Below are 21,893 nucleotides of genomic sequence, written 5' to 3' on the forward strand. Positions count from 1 at the left end.
CAGTAAACTCGAGTATATCGACCAATTAATGGAAAAAAATCGAATAATCAAAGTAGGGGAATATGACCTTTCTATCAGACGACTGATAACACCAGCCAAAAGAGTAATAATATCCAACGTATGTTCGTCTATCCCCCATAATCTCATAAAAGATGCCATTAAAAGTATGATAAACTTTAGATGGTCTCACCCATAATATTCTTGAGAGCTGGAATTCTTGATGATGAATATAACCATATCCTCTCCTTTAGGCGGCAAGTTTATATCGTTCCACCATCAGAATATTTCACCTTACAGACTTCAATATTTATTAACTTCGAGGACAACGAACATAAAATCTTTCTATCCACAGATAAAATGGAATGCTACATATTCAAGCAAACAAGACATATAGCCGCCAACTGCCCTAATATTAACTTAACTAGTAACACTGCAATGTCTATTACACCAGCATCAACTTCAAGTACTGAAATGTTAACCTCCACACCATTCCCTACTTCTCAAGAAGTCAATCTGCCAGAACCACTAGAAGCAAACGAGTCTACCACACTAGAAGAATCGACGACCGTACTCAGCCTAAAAAGAGCCTTGTCTAGTTCTACAGAAAAAGACGATCCCCTTCAGAAAGTTCTCAGATGCCTCCTCCGGACACCCCTGTTAAAAACCCTCAGCAAAATACACAAAAAAGAAAGCCAAAATGTCTGACAAATCAAGGGAAACAAACGAACAACTCTACAACAATGATCTCTCAATAGCTCTTTCAATATACCTCTACAAAACCTACTAGCTTTTTTTGAAAACACGCACGGTAGCAGCAATCCTTTGAAAGAGGCACACGAAATAACCCAAGACCTCAAACTTTTTCTAATTGGTCTCCACAACATTTATCCATCTTAACCTGAGCGATCACTTAAAAATAGGATTACAAGAATGGCAAAGAAAATCAAGTCAGAACTGGAACTGGACATTCCTGAGCTCGAAAACAATTATTCAGGGTCCTCACAAGAACCAAGAAGATGATTAGGTACTTCTCCGACGACTCCCAAGAAAAATCTAAACTTTAAATTCCACTGTCTTCAATCTCTTTCAGTAGAACTGCGATGGGTTCTACTCTCGCCTCGTACGCATTCAACACCTAGTATCCGAGATTTCTCCTGACATCTTGTGTCTACAAGAAACGAACTTTAATAATAATCATAACCCCAAACTTAGAGCATTTGAAGGATACCACCATTTAAGAACTGCTTGTAATAGAGCTAGCGGAGGTAAACCCATCTTCGTTTTCAGCAGCATCTACTCTAGCAATGTGCAACTTAACACAAACTTGGAAACAGTAGCTGTCTCCGTTTGGAGCCCCAAAAAATTACAATATGCTCCCTATACATACCTCCGGTCTACAACCTAACTTCAAGAGAGCTAACAGAACTGATTGAGCAACTTGCTTCCCCATTTATCATCGTAGGGGACTTTAATGCACACAACAAAATGTGGGGATCTGAAAAAACGTTTGGCAAAGGCAAGATTGTTGAGAGCCTTCTCACTAATTCCACTATATGCTTACTCATATGTACATATATACATGTATACAGGGTGTTTAATTGGTAATTGAACAGACAGTACCCTGAGCTAGAGCTACCCTAGGCGTGTCCAAAAATCCCAATTACGATAGGTCTAATCAATTCCATAACCGAGATACAGGGTGCTTCATGTATTCACCTAAAATTTGAATTTCCCATAACTTTTGAACCAACCAGTAGAGTCGCTTGATAATTGGAATATATTATTCACTTGCACAGGTCGATATATTCACATTTAAATTTCCACAAAATTCCAGGTCCGTAAATGAAAAATATGGGACATCTTCCAAGCTGAGATTCAACACCCTGTATATCAAAATTTTTGGATTTGACGGAGATATTTGAAAAGAGCGGAACATTTTTAATGAAATTCAGTAAATTTCATTGTCCCGCACGTCCTGTTGCTCAAAGGAAAGCGAAGTGAGAAATGTTTTCCTTGCTTATTTTGGTTACAAACCGTTCACACCGTACACACCTGTGCAAGTCAATCATATATTCCAAATATCAACCGACTATACTGGTTGGTTCAAAAGTTAAGAGAAATTCAAATTTTAGGTGAATATATGAAGCACCCTGTATCTCGGTTATGGAATTGATTAGATCTAACTAATATGGGTTTTTTGGACTCGCCTAGGGTAGCTCTAGCTCAGGTTTCCGTATGTTCATTTACCAATGAAACATTGTACCATTTTTTTGTCGTCGATATTTTTATTTTTACAAATATTGAAAACCAATTCAAAATGAATGTTGGGAAAACTACCAATAAATATATGTTTCAATAAGTTTTGAAAATGAAATTGATAAAAATAAATTATTCTGAACAACTGCCATAAACAGGGTGGCTTGAAACGTAATGAAATACAGAAGCTGCAAAAAACTCTACACGTGATTGTATGATTATTATGCTGAACTTGCCTTATACGAATGTTTTAAGTTGCCAGTCCATGGGACACGGGGTGTGAAAGTAAAGTTTAGTTATGTGATATTAAACCTCTGTTTTTAATATCACACTACCAAACTTTACTTTATTACTTTATTTAATATTATTTGAAAGAAGCTTGCTCGCTATAGGAAATACAAAATCTATGTCGGCCAACTTATTATTTGAAGATGCATAGATTGCAATTCAATTATGTGAAACGAAAATCTCCTAAAAAAGGTTAAGGTTATTGAGGAAATATATATTTTCTGATAGGATAGGTCTCTTCTTTGAGATCTAGCTCCTTATATAAGTTATAGATATATAAGTATTCTTATTTCTCAACAAAAAACTCCTACAACTCAATTTTCTAGTTTATACAGTCAAAATTATCATAATCATAAATTTTTGTTTTTTCCACATCTCAAAACTAGCAACATTAGGCGTGTTTAGCTTAATGGCCATTTAATTAGTTGCAGTATCAATAGTTTATAGATTTTATTTAAGTTTTGAATAATATGTATGAGTGTTTCTTCAAAATTTATGTAGGTACCGTGGGTGTCTTACGTTAGTGGGTCACTGGATTGCACCTTATTTGTTTAGCAAAATCTTGAAGTGAATAATTAATATGATGATATTTCAAGGTATATAAAAATATGATATCGAAAAAACTATCTAACATAATCATGGAAAGGTATTATGGTAAAAATATGGTTTAGAAATTAATGGTACATAGAGACTATTTCTAACCTTTTTTTTTCATTTAAGATTCCACCAATTTCATTCAAAATTACCCTAAGGAAATTTGAAATCGAAATTTGGAAACTATGCATTCATGTTGTGTATGGTTCAAAAAATACTTGATGTCAAATGTGAGAAAATTTGAAAATTTTCATTTTTTCAACCATACCTATAGACAACATAGATACATTTTCCGTTGATTCTATTTACTCAGAGTTGTTTTGAATAAAATGGATTGAAATAAATATAAAACTAACATAATGCAGATTGTAAAGGAGTAGTTAATTTAAGGGTCGATTTATAGTCGGAAAACAGTGGGTGTTTCATATATTATATATAAATATAATATATTTATTTTTTTTGAGCAGCCCATGTTTATGTACAGCTTCCTGAAGAAAGCATATGAAAAGAAATGTTTAATTTTTTTCTTAGAAACCATAAAGCGGACTAATGGACAAAAATCAAATTGAGTAGTTGTTCTATATAGGCAAAAAAAAATTTTTGGTGTTTCCCTATAATCTCTGCATGCTATCCGCCAACTAGGTGAAAACTATCACTTAAAGCAGGAAATCAAAAATTAATTTCTCGGAAGTATTATATGAATAAGAAAATAAAATTCTGGCGAAACGATTTTAGAGGTGTTTTTTAATATTCCTCGCAATTATATGGAAACATGGCCCAATTTTTTCATCGCTTTCTCGCTCCCACAAAATGTCTGCTCAATTTTTTGACAGTTTCTTGAATTGTAAAAAAAACATTTGAAAATTGCTTTTAAGGTGCCATCTTTAGGGGCTGCTCATCAAATTTTTTTTTCATGGCAACTGATGCTACTCCACTGAACCCCCACCTCAAAAGTATACTTTTTTCGTTCTTGAAGTGGGCCGGTCTGGAAGAAAATTCCCGGGCCGGTTCGAGGTAGCCCATCCGCCCCTGGACTTGGAGCCCTTTGGACAACCTATTCTGAAGTGACCACTACCTCATTCTGATATCTGATAATGCAGACTCACAACCAAGGGATATAATCAGATGGAACGTAACAAGAGCAGACTGGAACAACTACAGGGCACACACTGACTCACATCTTGCAGAACTACAACTTCCGGTAGACATTGATGAGGCTCATCACCTGGTTAATAGCATTATCTCTGCGGCCAAAATATACGTAGGTAAAAGCCACAGTCCTAATAAATGTGCCCTGGTGGAATGATAACTGTAAAAAACAGTTCGCGATAGCAAAACAGCTCTCAACAAATACCGCAGAACTAGAAGCACAGAAGACCTTATAAATTTAAAAAAACTGAAAGCTGTGGCCAGGCGCACCCTCAAGCATACCTAGCAAAAAAATCTCATGGCGTCACTATGTATCTTCAATAACCAGTGACACTCCTGCCACCGAGGTTTGGAAGAAAATAAAACGAATCAATGGCACCGAAATAAATAATACGATACCAGCTATCATAGCACGGTCCTGAATGACGACCAAGAAATCGCCAACACAGTCGCTCAACATTTTCACGAAAAGTTCAAGAACACCAACACCACTGAACACGATTATAATGATTTAGATCCATCAACAATCAACCAGAGCCAAATTGATGATCAAACTTTTCTGAACCTCCTCTAACCTTTCGTGAATAGTCAGACGCCCTAAAAAAGTGCAAAAATTCTGCAGCCGGTCCTGATAATAATCCTTTCATTTTTCTGAAGAATTCATCTCAGAAAAGTCTCGAGAAATTGCTTGAACTCCCCAACAATTTATGGGCTAATCAAAAATTTCCTAAACTATGGCAAAAATCGATTATTCTCCCCATTCGCAAGCCAGACCAACCACACAGACCCATTGCCTTAACATGCACCATGTGCAAACATCTAAAAAAAATCATATTTCTCAGGATACAGTGGTACCTACAAAAGCGCAATATAATCTCCCCTTATCAATCAGGTTTTCGCCCTCATCGCTGTACACTTGACACCTGGCAGCACTCCAAGAATACATCTCCGAGGCCTTCAGCATAAGACAAAACGTGATAGCCGCAATTTTTGATATTGAAAGTGCCTTCTACCGCCATTCAAACATGTAATCTTAAATAGCGTATCGCAATACCATTTTAGTGGGAATGTCTATGTACAGGTTCGTGAACAACTTCCTATCAAACCGTAAATTTGTGGTAAACGTGAATGGAAAAAATTCCGTTTGAGATGCCGCAAGCAAATGGATTACCAGAAGGATCCGTCTCAAGCCCAATTCTGTTCATCCTGGCCATAAACGACATTTCAAAATCAATTCTCTGTCCTGTGAAGTTTGGTGTATATGCTGACGACCTAATAATATACTGCCGAGGTAAAAGCATCAAGACTTAGCAAAGATATGCGAAAGATTATTCTCGACAAAGTTCTCCGCGAACGCCCTGGCAGGAAACCATGCTGGCTGTCAGGTAGGTATAAGAGAGTTAGCAAGGGCAAAATGGAGAACTTTGTCGAGAATAATCTTTCGCATATCTTTGCTAAGTGTGATCACCAACCTTCCTGAAGCCCTCAATTCCTGGTCTAAGTCACTGGACAGGTTCCATCCAGTTGACGTGGTCTATCTAGACTTTTCACGCGCATTCGACCATGTGCCCCATAGACTTCTCCTTCGCAAGCTTAGACATTTTGGAATTCGTAGCCGTCTTCTCTGTTGGATTGAGGCATTTCTAACCGATAGATCATTTCGGGTTCGTGTTGGAGGGGCCTTCTCATCGTCAAGACCTGTTTTAAGTGGAGTTCCTCAGGGTTCCGTATTGGGACCTCTTCTCTTCATCTTCTACATCTCCGATTTGCCGAAAATCCTCATGTCCAACTGTTCTCAATTTGCCGACGACACCAAATTGTTCGGAAATCCTAACGACGCAGCTCACGAACTTCAGCAGGACCTAGAAAAATTGAGCCTCTGGTGTCGAGACTGGCAATTGCCACTTACGTCCAGTTTCATAATCAAATTTAAAGTCACTTTATGCTTAAAGCTTCCTTTAGTGTCATTTTTAGTAGGGTTAAAGGAAGCTTTAAAATTGAAGCTACTTTAGGTTTGATTATGAAACCGGCCGTTAATCTGGAGAAATGTGTTGTGTTACACCTAGGCACCCACAACCCCCGTCGTCCGTACACTTTAAATAATATTCCGATCGCTACCTGCAGTAGCCACTGTGACCTCGGCGTGGTTGTAACTGAGAATTTGAGCTGGTCCGATCATATTCTCACTGCAGTCAACAAAGCTAAGTGTTCTCTTTTTCTTATTCGGAAAGCTTTCGGAAGATGTGATCCACCTACATGCTCAGCCCTGTACCAGCTTTATATCCGCCCCATTTTGAAATTTGCTTGCCCTGTGTGGTTTCCCGTACTGAACAAAGATTTTGCAATGCTCGAGGGTTCAGCGTCAGGCAACACGACTACCATATGGACGACCTACTTACGAGGAGAGGCTTTCTCTTATGTGCTTGCCCTCATTTGCTGATCGGAGGATTCGAGGTGATCTCATCATCGCCTATCGTGCGCTCCACAATCCGTTTGGGGTCGATCTTGGTCATCTCTTCAGGATGAATTCCGACTGTCGAAAACTGCGCAGAGACAGAACTTCCTAACAAATCGCGTTTTTTGGTGTTTGGAATGGCTTGTCTTCATGTGTGGTGGACTACCTGTCGGTGAACACTTTCAAGAGCAGCTTCGATAGCTGGCGCCGTCGCGTTCAGTAGTGAAACTCGTGACTGTATTCATTTTTTTTTGTTTATTTTTTCTTTCTATATCTCTCTTGTGAACTTTTGACTACCTTATGCATATATTGTTCACTTTTTTTTTGTATTTTTTTTTATATTTAAGTTTATAGGCCCTGCCTAAACTCTTAATCTGGTTATAATAATAATAATAAAGACTACATCATCACAAATCCAAATCACTGTAGACAAACAATGGTCAAGTAAAATAGGACTGATTTTCTCCACAACAAAATAAAAATTATCAAATTCAGCAGAAGGACTACTAGCACACTGAACCCGCACATACTTCTCAACGGAATTCCACTTCCAGTTACTCAAACCCACAAAATACTTGGAGTGATATTCGACAACAAACTAACTTGGAAGGAACATGTTGTGAATCTCAAGAATAGTTGCATGAAAAAACTCAACATCATAAAAACGCTCTCTCACACACAATGGGGTTCAGAAGAAGAAGTTCTACTAAGACTGTACAGAACCCTCATCAGGTCAAAACTCGACTACGGCAGCATAGTCTACCTTTCATCTTCCAACACCAATCTGAAAACATTCGACGTTATCCATAATACCTCCGACTTTGTTTAGGAGCTTTCAGATCAAGTCCAGCTGAACGCCTTTATATCGGAGCAAATGAACTGCCCCTCCAACTGAGAAGACAACAACTACTCTTCACATATGCAGCACGAGTATCAGCTGAAGCTCATAATCCTTTTTACCCCCAATTACTTTCTCACACACCAACGGTCCAAACCAGTGGCTGCTCGTGATCTAGTTCACTAGGGGGCTACTTTTAGAATAATAATAAAAATATGAAACTTTAAAACCAGTTTTCCGCAAAATTTGATGCAATTTATAATTTTTCTTAAAACATAGGTACCTGTTCTTATCTACTTGCCCGTTGTGCTTAATAATATTATTCCGGTAAGCTGAATCTAATTGAGCAGCGATATTAGTCGTAACCAGAAAAGCTAATTCTGTCGAACAATTTACATGCTTGGCAGATAGCTCATGCTTCTTAATTTTTTCATTAAGGTGCTTCAAATCTCTAAATCCTGCCCTTGCCCATACGTTATCACTTGTTATACACTTGTCTTGAGAATCGTCTTGCGTAAGAAGTTTTTGAAGTTTTATCTGCCTGGGTTAAATTTAAATCGGGAGTCGGCTATCCAGCAGTTTAATACGGCTTTTTTCCGCCAGCGAAATAAGTTTTTAAAATATTTTGAACACTATTGTCCGCCATGATTTCAAAACGTAAACAAATACGAACACACGCTAGGTTGTCTATACGCTAGCGGGCAGCGGATAGGGGTGACTTTTATCGTAGCCCTTTTACTTTTTGAAACGACCGACAAGAGTTGCGGCTGGAGCCGAATGACTGTCCGAATGCAAGAATTCGGGGCTATACGATTCATCGCCCATGCAGGGACGAACTGCTAGATTATGATTGAAATAAACAAAACTGCATGAGTCGCATGAAAGTTTTACATTAATAAATTATATAAATAACCGTGGAATGTAATATTTTCATTACAAATCGTATGGAAAGGTAAATAGCATAAAGGGATTGATTTCTTGTGATTTCTTGTATGGGGGGCTGTAGCCCTATAGCCCTCACAGACCAGACGCCACTGGTCCAAACACTTAAACACAATCGTCCACTGTCATATATTGTCAAAAGTCAAAAATACCTTAAATTAATTATTCAAAACCCTGCCAAACCAAACCTCTCTCATACCACCATGGAACAAAACGCTACCAACTATTGACATATATCTTTCTAAATTTCCTAAGCAAGCCACTGCAAGTCTCCTAATTCAACAAAAATTCCTTCAAAAGATCAATGAAAGTTTACTTTCACCGACGCCGACGTTAAAAGTGAAAAGGAATGTCCTGCTCTCTAACAACTTCGAATAGCATCCTTCAACAATTCAAACTACCAAATTATGCAAACGTACTTTCGGGGGAATTATATGCCATTCTTAAAGCTACAGAAAACATAAATTTAGATCAACTTGATGTTGCCATATGCACCGACTCAGCCTCATCTGTAAAACTCATCAAAGACGGATATACTCAGCATCCCTATAGTACAAATTATCCACGACCGATATTAACAACTGATTCGCACTCATCACCGTCTGACAATAATATTGATAGCCTCACATGTAGGAATACCAGAAAATGATCTTGCTGACGAAGCCGCAAAAGATGCATCCTCACCGTAACATTCAACATGTCCACACAAAAAGACCTTCAAGTACTTCTAAAGTCCCAAATTGAAGAGAAATGGCAGCAGGAATGGGACCGCAATTCCTCCAAGCTACACGAAATCCATCCAAGTGTTAATACCCTCAAGCTCACCATATCAGACAGACATGACATACCACAGTCATAATGAGAAGACTTAGAATTGGACACACCAAATACACCCACAGTTACCTCATGACTTCGTCCAACACTGCAAGACGCCGCTCACTGTCAAACACATCCTAATGAACTACCCCTTCCTCAATACGAAACGAGAATTACATGGTCTTCAGGGAAATATGCGAGCAGACCTCTCCAAGCCGGACTCTAGTGCACCTCATCGCATCTAATTTACTTAATTGTACACTTAAAGAACTGTAAATATTTAAATATTTTGAGTCATTGACCATAGCCGTCGAGACACTTTTTAATTAAATTTAAAAAAAATTTAAATTATTTTTTGTTAAATGCCTCTTATCAACTACTACAATGGCGTGCGTTTTGGCATTAACTTCAATATATTTGAGGAAAAAATAGTTCGGCAGTGACTTTTTGCAAAATAAATTTCATTCCCTCACGATTATTCAATTTAGATAAAAAAAGTTTTTGCGTTTTTTTCTCTAGAAGAGAGCCACTTTTCAGTGAAGAATTTAAGAACTGTATTTCGAATGCAAATTCTATCGCAATATCCATCTAATAAAATGAAATAATGTTCGTTTCCCAATAAACACATGGACACCAGTTTGGACGTCCAATGGATCTCCATATTTGGTCCAATAAGAACTCATTTTAGACAGGAATTGTACCAAAATGGTCAAACAATGGACATTTGGTGGACGTTGCCTGGGCCCCTGATGGATATTAACCGGACCTTTTAGTGCATATAAACTAGGCTAAAAGTTATGAATCTCATATCGACGTTAAACCTACAGGGTGGGCAAAATTCGTTGTCTACTGAAGGGATCTCGAAAACTATAGCAGCTAGAAGAAAATGGACGGCACATTCTCCAGCTCTTTTTTCCTGACTATTCCAAATCTGAAAACAAATCCAGCCTAACGTTCATAGATACACAGGGTAGTTCTGGTAGTTGACAATGGAAGTTTCGTATTGCTCCTGATGAAGAGATAAACAATAAATCTCGAAAGCTCGAGCTAAAGGAAAAGGAGTTTTCTTAAAAAACTGCTGATACCCCAATAACCCTGTTCACTGATATAACTTTTGATACGAGAATCAAAGAGAGCTCAAATATTTTGCAGAATGTTTGTTATATCATAATAAGGAATGATCACGCCTAAACGGGGAGGCAATGAATACAATAATGAGGAAAAATTCAGATGCATAACACCCGCTGATATGAATATCAACAAGTGTTACGATCTGAATTGAACTAGCCAATTTGCCATCGTCAAGGCCCCAAATGGAGTACGCTCCACCGAAGAAAAGCAGATGCTGACCATGGTTTAGGTCTCATTTGACCTCATCAGAGCAACATCAAGAGCAACAAATATCCAATGTTTGTCGAGGTCTTATCAAAATGTCCCATTCCAATATTGACACATTGTATGAACTCATTCATGGAATCAAAATCGAAAAAATTTAATATAATGCAAACCAATTATATAAGTTCGAAAACTGAAATATCACATTCTTTGTTATCAAAAGTAATCCTAAAAATTAATTTTTCCTTCTCGTGATCAATCCTTTCTTTGGCTCTTCTATGCCACTTTTTTACCTGATTGCAACATAACACACTAAATTCTAGAACACAATCGAACAAAAATACCTTAAAATAAATTGGAAAAAAATTTGGAAGGTACATACTAAAAAGTCAGAAATAAATACTGAATGGAAATCGGACCTATACAGAGATGTATTAATGAAATTTGGCCAGTAAACAACGAGATGTTCAATTCAATACGGTACACAGTATCGAGTTTAACTGGGATGAGTACCTACCTACCTTTTTGGTGTGAAATTAATGATGTTTGAGTTTACTTGAAATTTTGATTAATAAATCTTACCCTAAAAAAGTTATGTTGAGTACTACTTGATACGAACCGTGTAACTATGCGAGTCAAAATAGTGAGACATACAAGCAAATTTATTGGATGTATCAGCTTCCCAAACGTATTCATTTAAAATTGCATTACAATGTTGCCAGTGGTTTCGGCAAAATCGTAAAAATGTGTATATTTTTTTTTCTTCAACGCCCTTTCTTGAGTGCGGATGGCGTTACGAAATTTTTTTTACCTAGCAAACACCAATTATTTTTTAGTTTTCTACTCATCCTACTGTAGAGACAGGGTCACCTCTTTTTGAAACATATAGATGTGTCTACTGTTTTCTTCTGAATGTCGCTAAAAATGTGAAAAATTGATTTATATACTCACCTTTCTATGTATCATATTCTATGCTTTTCAAGTTTTAGATATGTAACTTCAAACACAAAAAAGTTATGAGAACTTTTCGAAATCGTCAAAATCAATTTTTGCTAATAACTCAAAAATGAATAATTCTAGATGTCACATCCGTTTGTTATATCTCAGATGTTATTTCTGGCATTAAATATAAGTTCTGCATTTCATTCTGATCGTCATCCTCGAATTGAGTTATGGGGTACTGATGACGGCAAATAAGCCAGAAACCGGTATACCTACTACTCTTTCGATTGATGGCGAAACGTTCCATGCAGTTCACTTCTCGATTCAAATTTCCTACTAGTCCATTTTCATTATTTGAATAATATTATATAACAATTTCAGCCTTCCTGAAATGGAAAATGGAAATTTCACAATTTTCTCCATAAAAATTGGCGTCTGCCAGGCTTCTACCAACGTCCAAAACATCTGCTCAAAAATATTCGTATTCCCAATTGTATTCCGAAATGAATGCAATAAAAATAAATCTGCCTGAAAGCAGTGCTTTTTATCTTTTTTACTTTTAAAGGAGCGCTGCGCACTGGAGAACGCTACATCTCCCGGCTGGCAGAGGTCTCCTTTTCTATTCGGCAGTCTCCAAAGAATTATATATTGAAGAATCACCCTTCCTTAAATTCTTGCTCGTTAATGTTGCTAGCTCGTAGACTATAGCAATAAATCTGGAAATTCCATCGAGCTCGGTGCAACCGTTTGGTCTCGACGGATTTTTTAGTGACACCAATAATTTTCAGAATTTTTCGAAGGTCAACTTTTGACACGCGTATCTCTCAGAAAGATAGAAGATCTTAATGTGATACATATTCTAAAAAATTGACTTTTCTAGTAATATAATAAATATCTGAATTTCATCGAGCTCAGTGCAGTTGTGGTGACAAGAGTGATTTTGAGAGCGGGTGCCATGATTTTATAACTGAAATTCTTCAAGTTGTTTGTTGATATGAAATAAATAGGTATATTTTTATAATTGTAATATAAGCTGTATGCTCGAAAAAAAACTACTTTGAAACTTATTTTTATTTAAAGAGGAACTTAAAATCATTGTTTAATTTTCGAATAAAAAATATTTCTCTCAAGTTCCAAAAAGGGGGGGGGGGCATGGCTCCTCAAATGGAACCGGCCCTGCATAGAAGGTTCTGTAAATGATAGTTTCATGAAGTATCAAGAATTATTTAATCAAACCTACTTAGTCTAACTATGCCTATTTAAATATAAAATTTATATATACATAAGTCTAATACACATTATCACCTCCGCTAGATTTTTATCGAACCTCCTGAATACACATAAACTACTTGTGATGTTCATTTGATTGAACTGAATGAGTTTATTAAGGACCCAAATTTAAAATGGTTTTTATTGTGTTTACTTTCACAAAGAGAGCTGAACAAACTCCTAAACAATCAATGTAAAATAAAATAACAAAAATTCCCAGTGAGAAAGGTTGTTGTATATTATTGCTGGTATAATAATGACAACCATTCCTACGTCGTTGGTTGGAGAGTTTATTTACCAGTACCTATAGTATAAAATGAAACTCCAGTGAAAGCATCATCATTCAGGCATCTATAAAATAACTCTTTGGTTTTCGTTCACGCATTTCACTGCATAACTTTAGGTCAAGTGTAATGATATGAAATGAAGGATTTTTTACGTCGTTGAAATGATAAAAGCAAATAGGAAACACATGGGAATTGAGCAATGAATAATCGTCACTAATACTATGAATCTGCAGTGGTAATGGTATTTATGAATGCTCTGTTTCTGAGAGTATTATCATCGGTCTTGTAACCTTTCTTGATTTTTTTCAGGCTGTCATCATCGTCGTATAGTGATGTTTGGGTGGCAAAACATATTCCTATATTGAATCTTCTTTCATCATCTTCACTAAGCCCTTCAAATTCATCATCCATTGATTCCTCCGTGGGTTTATCCTGCAAAAATAATATTTGCAATTGACCGAAGTTATATATAGAGTAGAGGAGTGGGAATTTCATTCGAAGGAACTTATGATACCCATCCATCGTTAGGGATTGTTTCGGCAAAATATTTTCGAGCTGCCTCAGGTTAAAAACAATAACCAAAAATGAATGAAGCAATTTCATTTGGTGCTACTAAAATGAACTGAATCCAAAGATACAAATCATTAAAAACAAAATTTACAATCCGAACGTTAACTGGAATAAACGGAATTGAATAAGTTAGATATATAAAATCGGCTGATATAATAGGTTTTTTCGTGGTGTGGTTCACAACGGTTCTGAACTGTACAGAGCAAGCGCAATTCCATTTTAGGGTGACGAAAATCCATTTGCGCTTGCTCTGTACAGTTCACAACCGTTGTGAACCACTCTACGAACAAGCCTAATATCAACAAATGTTACGATCATGATCGAACTAGCCAACCATCATTATCAGTCGAATTATTAACAGAAATAGAATTCCGTCTAGAAAAAGTAGATGCTAACCATGGTCTCGTCATTTCAAGGCAATACAACTCGCACCCCTTCTTTCAATGCTAGTAGTCTCTATTGCCATTGAGTGTTAACCATTGAATCTTGAATACTAAAAGCTGTGGCGAAGGAATACACCCTAGCGCCATCTGACTGGAAGGAAGTTCCAACTCAATTCACTTCCCTAACTTTCATAGTGAATTAATTCCGTTTATCCCTCCCATTCCGTAATCTAGGTACCTATTTTATGATTGACTCAAATGCAATAGAAAAATTGATGCAAGTTTTTCGTATCCTACGACAGTCCGGACTATCGTAAGAGACAAACTCGTGGTGAACCAAATCTGACCATGAAGTATTCGAAGGGATTGCCAACTGTGGTTGATAGTCGACCTTTTAGATCTAAAAAAACTAACTCGAAATTTCAAACAATGGTCGCTACTCTATACTAATCCTCGCTCAATTAAGAACAAATTTCAAGAGCTGTGGGTCACTTTTTCATACTTTTATCCATATTTGGTTTGCGTTATGGAAACATTCCAACATTCCTTAATGGCCACCCTAACTTTTTGTGTCAGGAATGGATTGACCTTTTTTGTTGCTGAGGATGATTTTGTCATTGATGAAATTATTTTATCAACCCTTTATCATTAGTTATGAAATTTAGGGTGTTTCCAATTGTGCAGTTTTTTCAAGAATAGATAAAATATAGAGGGCGCACCGAATGCGTCTGGGTATTTTGATGAAAAAGACGAAATTTTCGTGTCTGCTCCAAATTCTTTATTAAAAATTGCTACATATGTTTCGGCCATTACAAAATTTGGGCCATCTTCAGGCATCTGCAGACAAATACAAAGATGTATGAAAACAGTAATAAAATAAAAGACAGCAACAGAAAAGTACATGGAAAGAGAAAACAGTAAATCAACAAATATTGAGAGTCGAATTGTAAACTTGAGGAAAATGACTTACATGTGCAAAATTATAACCGAAATTATTCGTCAAGAAAAGATGAAAGTAAATATGTCAAATTATCAGGGATCAACAAAGGCGAACAGAAATAGCAGAAAGAAGCGCAGAAACCACATAAAAACACAGAAATGACTGAGTTTCTGTTGAGTGGCGTACATTCGACAAGATGTCGTCGAATAAGAAGGTTGTGTCGAGCGAGTCTCTTCATTTGTTAATTCCCGAATGTCCTACTTGCAAGAGAACAATTGTCAAAAGTTCTATAAAATGTAAAAATTGTAACAAATTCTACCATCCTGGATGTGCTAATAAAATTAAAAAGTGCTGTTATTGCGATTTACCATCTGCCGCTGATTATAATGCCGGTAATATTTCACCGATGGCTGACATTGTGGATAAAAACAACATAATATCTAGTGAGTCTACCCAACAGGACCTCCTAATGAAGATTATCTACGAGTTAGAAGCAAAAAACGCATTGCTGATGGAGAATAATTCACTTCTGAGATTCAAAATTTCAACACTTGAAAGTGAAATTCTGAAGAAAAATGCCGAAATTGATAAATTTGTGGGAAAAACGGCGAATAAAAACATAAACAAGCCATCTCAGGCGAGGTGTGGTGAGTCAGGTTCCGATAATAATATGATAACCGATCGTCCTGGCTGTTCGAATGCTACCCCCCATTTATATGTTGCGGATGCGAAAACATCAACAAATATAAATATGATACCAATCATTAAAGATCCGAAATCAAAACAGAATGTTTCGAATAAATCGGTTGTGGCGGTGGACAATCAGATAGAGGATCATCGAAGCAAGCAAAATTTTGATACTCAGAAAACAAAACATAATGATGAGTGGAATGTCGTTTCTCATAAGAGATCGGTTAGAAAACGTAATAAAACGTTAGCTGTTGGAAGTTGTACAGAAAATGTGGCCGTTGAGGGCATAGGGAAGCTCAGCATATTCCACGTTTCGAATTTAAAACCTGAAACAACGGATAAAGATCTAAAAGAATTTCTAATTAAGAAGTTCTCTTCCGTGCAGTGTGAAAAAATTATCTCTAGATATCCTGAGAGTTATTCATCTTTTAAGGTTATTATTCCAAGTACCGAATATGAAAAAGCATTGGATGGATCAAATTGGCCAAATAACGCTAATATACACCGTTTTTTTCACCGCAGAATGAAGAACCGTCCAACGGACTAAATCCTAGTAAAGTTGATAAATTGCGACTTCTACAGCTAAACGCCCAATGTATATCAAATAAATTAGATAATATGGAATTACTTCTGGATGAGAATGATCCCGATGTATTGAGTGTTGTTGAACATTGGTGCAGTGCCGAGAGCGTGAAATCAATGACTCTACCTGGTTATATGTTAGCTGACTATTATTGCCGCCCTATTCGTGCACATGGGGGCTCGATGATATATCTTAAAGCTGGCATGAAATCGAAAAGTTTGTGCGTGTCTCAATTTTCCGAGGAGATGCATTGTGAAATGTGCGGAATTATTGTGGTGACCAGCGTGCTCCGAATAGGCATTATAGGTGTTTATCGGCCGTGCTCCGGTAATTTCAAAGTTTTTCTGGACAGACTATCAGATGCCCTCAGCTACTGTTCAAGTCTTGTTGAAGTTATCTTTGTTTGTGGTGATCTGAACGTTGATTTCCTGGATATTCAGAGTACTAGCCGTAAGCAATTTGTTGATTTGATGGATTGTTTTGATTTAAAGATTTCGTCGCAAGATCCTACGCGAGTATTCACTGACAACACTGGTCATACATCTATTTCAAAAGTAGACTATGTTTTAACAAGTGCAGACATATCTGGCTCCAATGTTAAAGTTTTTGAGCCTCTTTTGAGTGACCACCGTGCTATCTTGGTGGAATTTAATTGCATACTTCAAGTCAATACACAGGGTGGTTCGAAGATGATCAGAAACTTGAGTCAACAAAATCTCAACAATTTTGTATATCATATCTCAATTTATGATTTTCATGCCATTTATAACATCATTGATGTTGATGAATGTTTTCAAGCATTCGTTGATGCCATTCATAGTACTTTTGTGTCATGTTGTCCGATGGTAAAATTGCCCATTAACGCTCACAAATTAAATAGTTGGATCACTACGGAAGTGGTTCTAGCGAAACGTCAACTAATGGATTTGCATTGGTTTCACTCAAATGTAAAGTGCCAGAACACATATTTTTTATACAAGAAGGCCAAATGCGAATATAATTCGTTAATCAAAAATACCAAATTAAAATTTCATAATGAGCTTATTAATAGATCGGATAATAAGAACAAAACGGTATGGTCCATAGTAAATAATTTGACTGGCCGAAAGGACAGAAATAATAAATGTATTGAGCTTCTTGTTGATGGTATCCTGCACAGTGATACTGTGGAATTAACAAAAATTTTTGCCAACTTCTTTTCAACGGTAACAGAGAAAACCTTACATACCTACTATGAGAATTCTTTATCTCCCTTTTGCACTTTGTCACCAATGTTGAACCCAACTTTTTTTTTTCATCCTGTAATTGAGTGCGAGGTGGCTGATGTAATTAAGTTGTTGAAGAGTAATAAGTGCGCAGGAGCTGATTGTATATCTGCTAGGATTCTGAAGCTGATAAGCTCTGAGATTTGTAAACATTTTGCTCATTGTATTAATGTTTCTGTAAGTGCTGGAATCTTTCCCACTATTTTGAAAAAAGCTCTAGTTGTTCCAATATTCAAGAAAAACGATCCTCATAACATCACTAATTATAGACCGATATCTATCTTGAGCATATTTTCTAAAGTATTTGAGAGAGTCGTGTTCAACCGAATGGTTGGGTATCTTGATAGGTTCAATATACTTGATGATGCTCAACACGGTTTTAGATCGGGTCGCTCAACAGAGACAGCTGCAGTTTCCTTTGTTGATTATGTTTATGAATGCCTCGACAATGGCCTACATGTAGCAGGTTTATTTTTTGACCTGTCGCGGGCATTCGATAGTTTATCACTTAAGTTCATACTCGACAAATGCTACAACTTGGGTTTTCGAGGTGTTTTTTCGGATTGGCTACGGAGCTATCTTGAGGGTAGATCAATTTTTGTTAGAGTTGGTAGCTGCGTATCTGACGAAAATTATCTGAGTCTTGGAGTACCACAAGGATCGGTCCTTGGGCCTCTTATTTTTCTGCTCTTCATCAATGATCTCCCCGTTAATTTAAGAGCAATGTTCCTGAATGTGCTCACGTGTAGAGGCTTTTCGTCGCTAATAAGGAACTTTATGATGAGTCTGTTTGCTGATGATGTTTCGGTAGTGGTTTCAGCCCTAACATTCGACGAGCTTCAGGCTCTATGTCAGCTATTAATAGAAAGTTTCGTAACCTGGTGTCATAAAAATAACTTAATGATAAACATAAATAAAACCGAATGTATTTACTTTACAATCGGGCAAAGTGATCGTATTCTGGTGCTTGACAAATTAAATAATGTTATTTTGTCTAAGAATGATACTAAATTTCTTGGCATTCACCTTGACAACCACTTGAAATGGGGCTTGCACGTAGAGTCCGTATGCAAAAAGTTGAACAGTTCGTACTATGCCATAAATAGGGTTAAAAACTTACTTCCGCTAGAGTCACTCATAAACATCTACTACAGTTTGGCTTATAGCCACTTATCGTACAATATTCTGCTGTGGGGAAACTGTTCGGACGTTGGAAGAGCTTTTATATTACAAAAGCGTATCTTGCGATTGATATTCAGTATACCTTCACGTTCATCCTGTAGACCCATATTTACAGAGCATAGAATACTAACCTTACCTTCCATTTTTATTTTCAAATGTCTTCTGCACGTGAAAGAAAATGAGGAAAATATTGTTCGGTTGTCTAGTTTTCATAACTATGGTACCAGAAGTGAAAGAACTCTATTTGTCCCTAAGCATAAAACAACTAAGTTTGAGATGTCTCCTTCCTATCAATGTATTAGACTTTATAATCACTTGCCTCATAGTGTTCGATCTCTCGATTCCAGAAATTTTAGAAAAACTGTTAAGAACTTAATGCTGAACAAATGTTATTATACAGTAAATGAATACCTTAATGATGTTATATTGTAATGTATTGTAATTGCTAATGTAATTTCTATTTCCCACCTTATGACTTGTCCTATACATTATAAATGTCTCAAAGGATCAATAAACGTTATTATTATTATTATTATCGGGTTGTGTGAAGTATCAAAATTGGGAGAAAAGGGGGAAGAACGGAATCGGAGTCATCGCGATGGAAGAAAGCCGAGCAAATGCGGACAAATAAGCAGTTCAGGGAACTCTTGCTGGGTGTTCAGAAGTTTAGTTGGGGTGTTGTGTTTTGCCTTGGTGATATGTATCTTCTCCAATGAGTCACATAAACTTCTGTTTTGAGGTAGAGACAGGATGCAGGGCTCCAACGAAGGAACGTGGCCGGAGTTCGAGAGGATGTGCTCCGCGAAAGTGGACTTGTTGGGGTTGTTGGTCCTAATGGCTCTGAAGTGTTCATCGATCCTTGTTTTGATGCTTCTAAAGGATCGGCCTATGTGGAAACTACCACAAGAACATTCCAGCCGATAGACTCCCATTCTCTCGACCGGGTCGACCTTATCCTTACCTCTGGAGAGGATTGCTCTAAGGGAGTTTTCAACTTTGAAAGATATCTGAATGTTGAACTGTTTTAGGTATTTTTGGATTCTCTCAGAAACCCCAGGAACATAAGGGATGCTCTTGAAAATAATGCTTTCATCTGATATAGTCTTCAGAACTGGTACATCAGATCAAAGACCTCAAATTTCCCGAGGGAGCAACCATGGTCTCCTTCGATATAGTCAACTTATACCCATCTACTCCACCGGTTGAAGCCGCTGAATTAATCAACCAACTTTTGGCCTTTTCCGATCTTATCGACGATGTTGTGTCTTCTCTCTCAGCTTTACTAAAAGTTTGCCTGGAGCAGAACTTTTTCAAATTCAACAACCGATTTTACATCCAAAAAAACGGCCTAAGTATGGGATCTCCCCTGGCGCCATTGCTTGCAGAGTGTTTTCTTAAATATCTTGAAAATAAACTCAAGGACACTAACTTGTTCAAAAAACACATTCTATTTTGGAGACGCTATGTGGACGACATTTTTTGCATCTTTCTGGGAGATCAATCTGACCTCGATATGTTCCTAGATTTCATTAACACACTGCATCCTAGGATCACCTTCACCGTTGAAGCACAGACAAATGGAACCCTTCCGTTTCTAGACTTGCTTTTGCGCTCGAGAGATGATAAGATCGAATTCTCTATCTACAGGAAGCCCACAAAAACTGATCATGTGATCCCTTTCTCATCAAATCATCCACTCCAGTACAAGCTTGCCGCCTTCCGTTCCTTCTTCTATAGACTGTTGACAACTCCATTGTCCGCTGAAGATTACGAAACAGAATACAACATTATACTACAAATAGCACACAACAATGGCTTCCCTATGAACTTGGTCCAGAACACTTTTCGCAGGATTTCCCATAAGATCATGATTAGACATAACACCCATTTAACCCCTATATCAGATGAAAACATTATTTTCAAGAGCATCCCTTATGTTCCTGGGGTTTCTGAGAGGATCCAAAAATACCTAAAACAGTTCAACATTAAGATATCTTTCAAAGTTGAAAACTCCCTTAGAGCAATCCTCTCCAGAGGTAAGGATAAGGTCGACCCGGTCGAGAGAATGGGAGTCTATCGGCTGGAATGTTCTTGTGGTAGTTTCCACATAGGCCGATTCTTTAGAAGCATCAAAACATGGATCGATGAACACTTCAGAGCCATTAGGACCAACAACCCCAACAAGTCCACTTTCGCGGAGCACATCCTCTCGAACTCCGGCCACGTTCCTTCGTTGGAGCCCTGCATCCTGTCTCTACCTCAAAACAGAAGTTTATGTGACTCATTGGAGAAGATACATATCACCAAGGCAAAACACAACACCCCAACTAAACTTCTGAACACCCAGCAAGAGTTCCCTGAACTGCTTATTTGTCCGCATTTGCTCGGCTTTCTTCCATCGCGATGACTCCGATTCCGTTCTTCCCCCTTTTCTCCCAATTTTGATACTTCACACAACCCGATATTCGCCACTCAACAGAAACTCAGTCATTTCTGTGGTTTTCTGTGGTTTCTGCGCTTCTTTCTGCTATTTCTGTTCGCCTTTGTTGATCCCTGATAATTTGACATATTTACTTTCATCTTTTCTTGACGAATAATTTCGGTTATAATTTTGAACATGTAAGTCATTTTCCTTAAGTTTACAATTCGACTCTCAATATTTGTTGATTTACTGTTTTGTCTTTGTACTGTTGTTTTCTCTTTCCATGTACTTTTCTGTTGCTGTTTTTTATTTTATTACTGTTTTCATACATCTTTGTATTTGTCTGCAGATGCCTGAAGATGGCCCTAATTTTGTAAGGGCCGAAACATATGTAGCAATTTTTAATAAAGAATTTGGAGCAGACACGAAAATTTCGTCTTTTTCATTATCTATCAAACTCCAATGAACAGGATGGATAACAGATTTGGGTATTTTGACATTTAAAAAGTATGATGTACGACACAAAGACTAACCTAACCTAATTCTATAGTCTTTGGTACGACATTTATTAAAATGGCTTTCTACACGATACAACAACGCGTTCAAATTGTTAAATTATTTCATGAAAAACAGCGTTCTGTGAAAAGTGTTTTTAGAAAATTTCGTGAATTTTATGGTTTACATAAT

At 37.2% G+C, this 21,893-nt stretch overlaps 1 protein-coding gene across 1 annotated transcript in view; it reads right to left on the bottom strand.

Annotated features, from left to right (window-relative positions):
- Positions 1–12,825: 12,825 nt before the first annotated feature.
- Positions 12,826–21,893, bottom strand: part of LOC123313368 (elongation of very long chain fatty acids protein AAEL008004-like) — a 61,633-nt gene continuing 52,565 nt past the window's right edge. The window contains exon 8 of the mRNA XM_044898227.1: positions 12,826–13,603. Within this exon, the coding sequence (XP_044754162.1) occupies positions 13,391–13,603 (213 nt within the window). The 3' untranslated portion in view covers positions 12,826–13,390. The remainder of the gene's footprint in view (positions 13,604–21,893) is intronic.

Source organism: Coccinella septempunctata, chromosome 5, assembly GCF_907165205.1.
Source record: "Coccinella septempunctata chromosome 5, icCocSept1.1, whole genome shotgun sequence".
Taxonomy (NCBI): Eukaryota; Metazoa; Arthropoda; class Insecta; order Coleoptera; family Coccinellidae; genus Coccinella; species Coccinella septempunctata.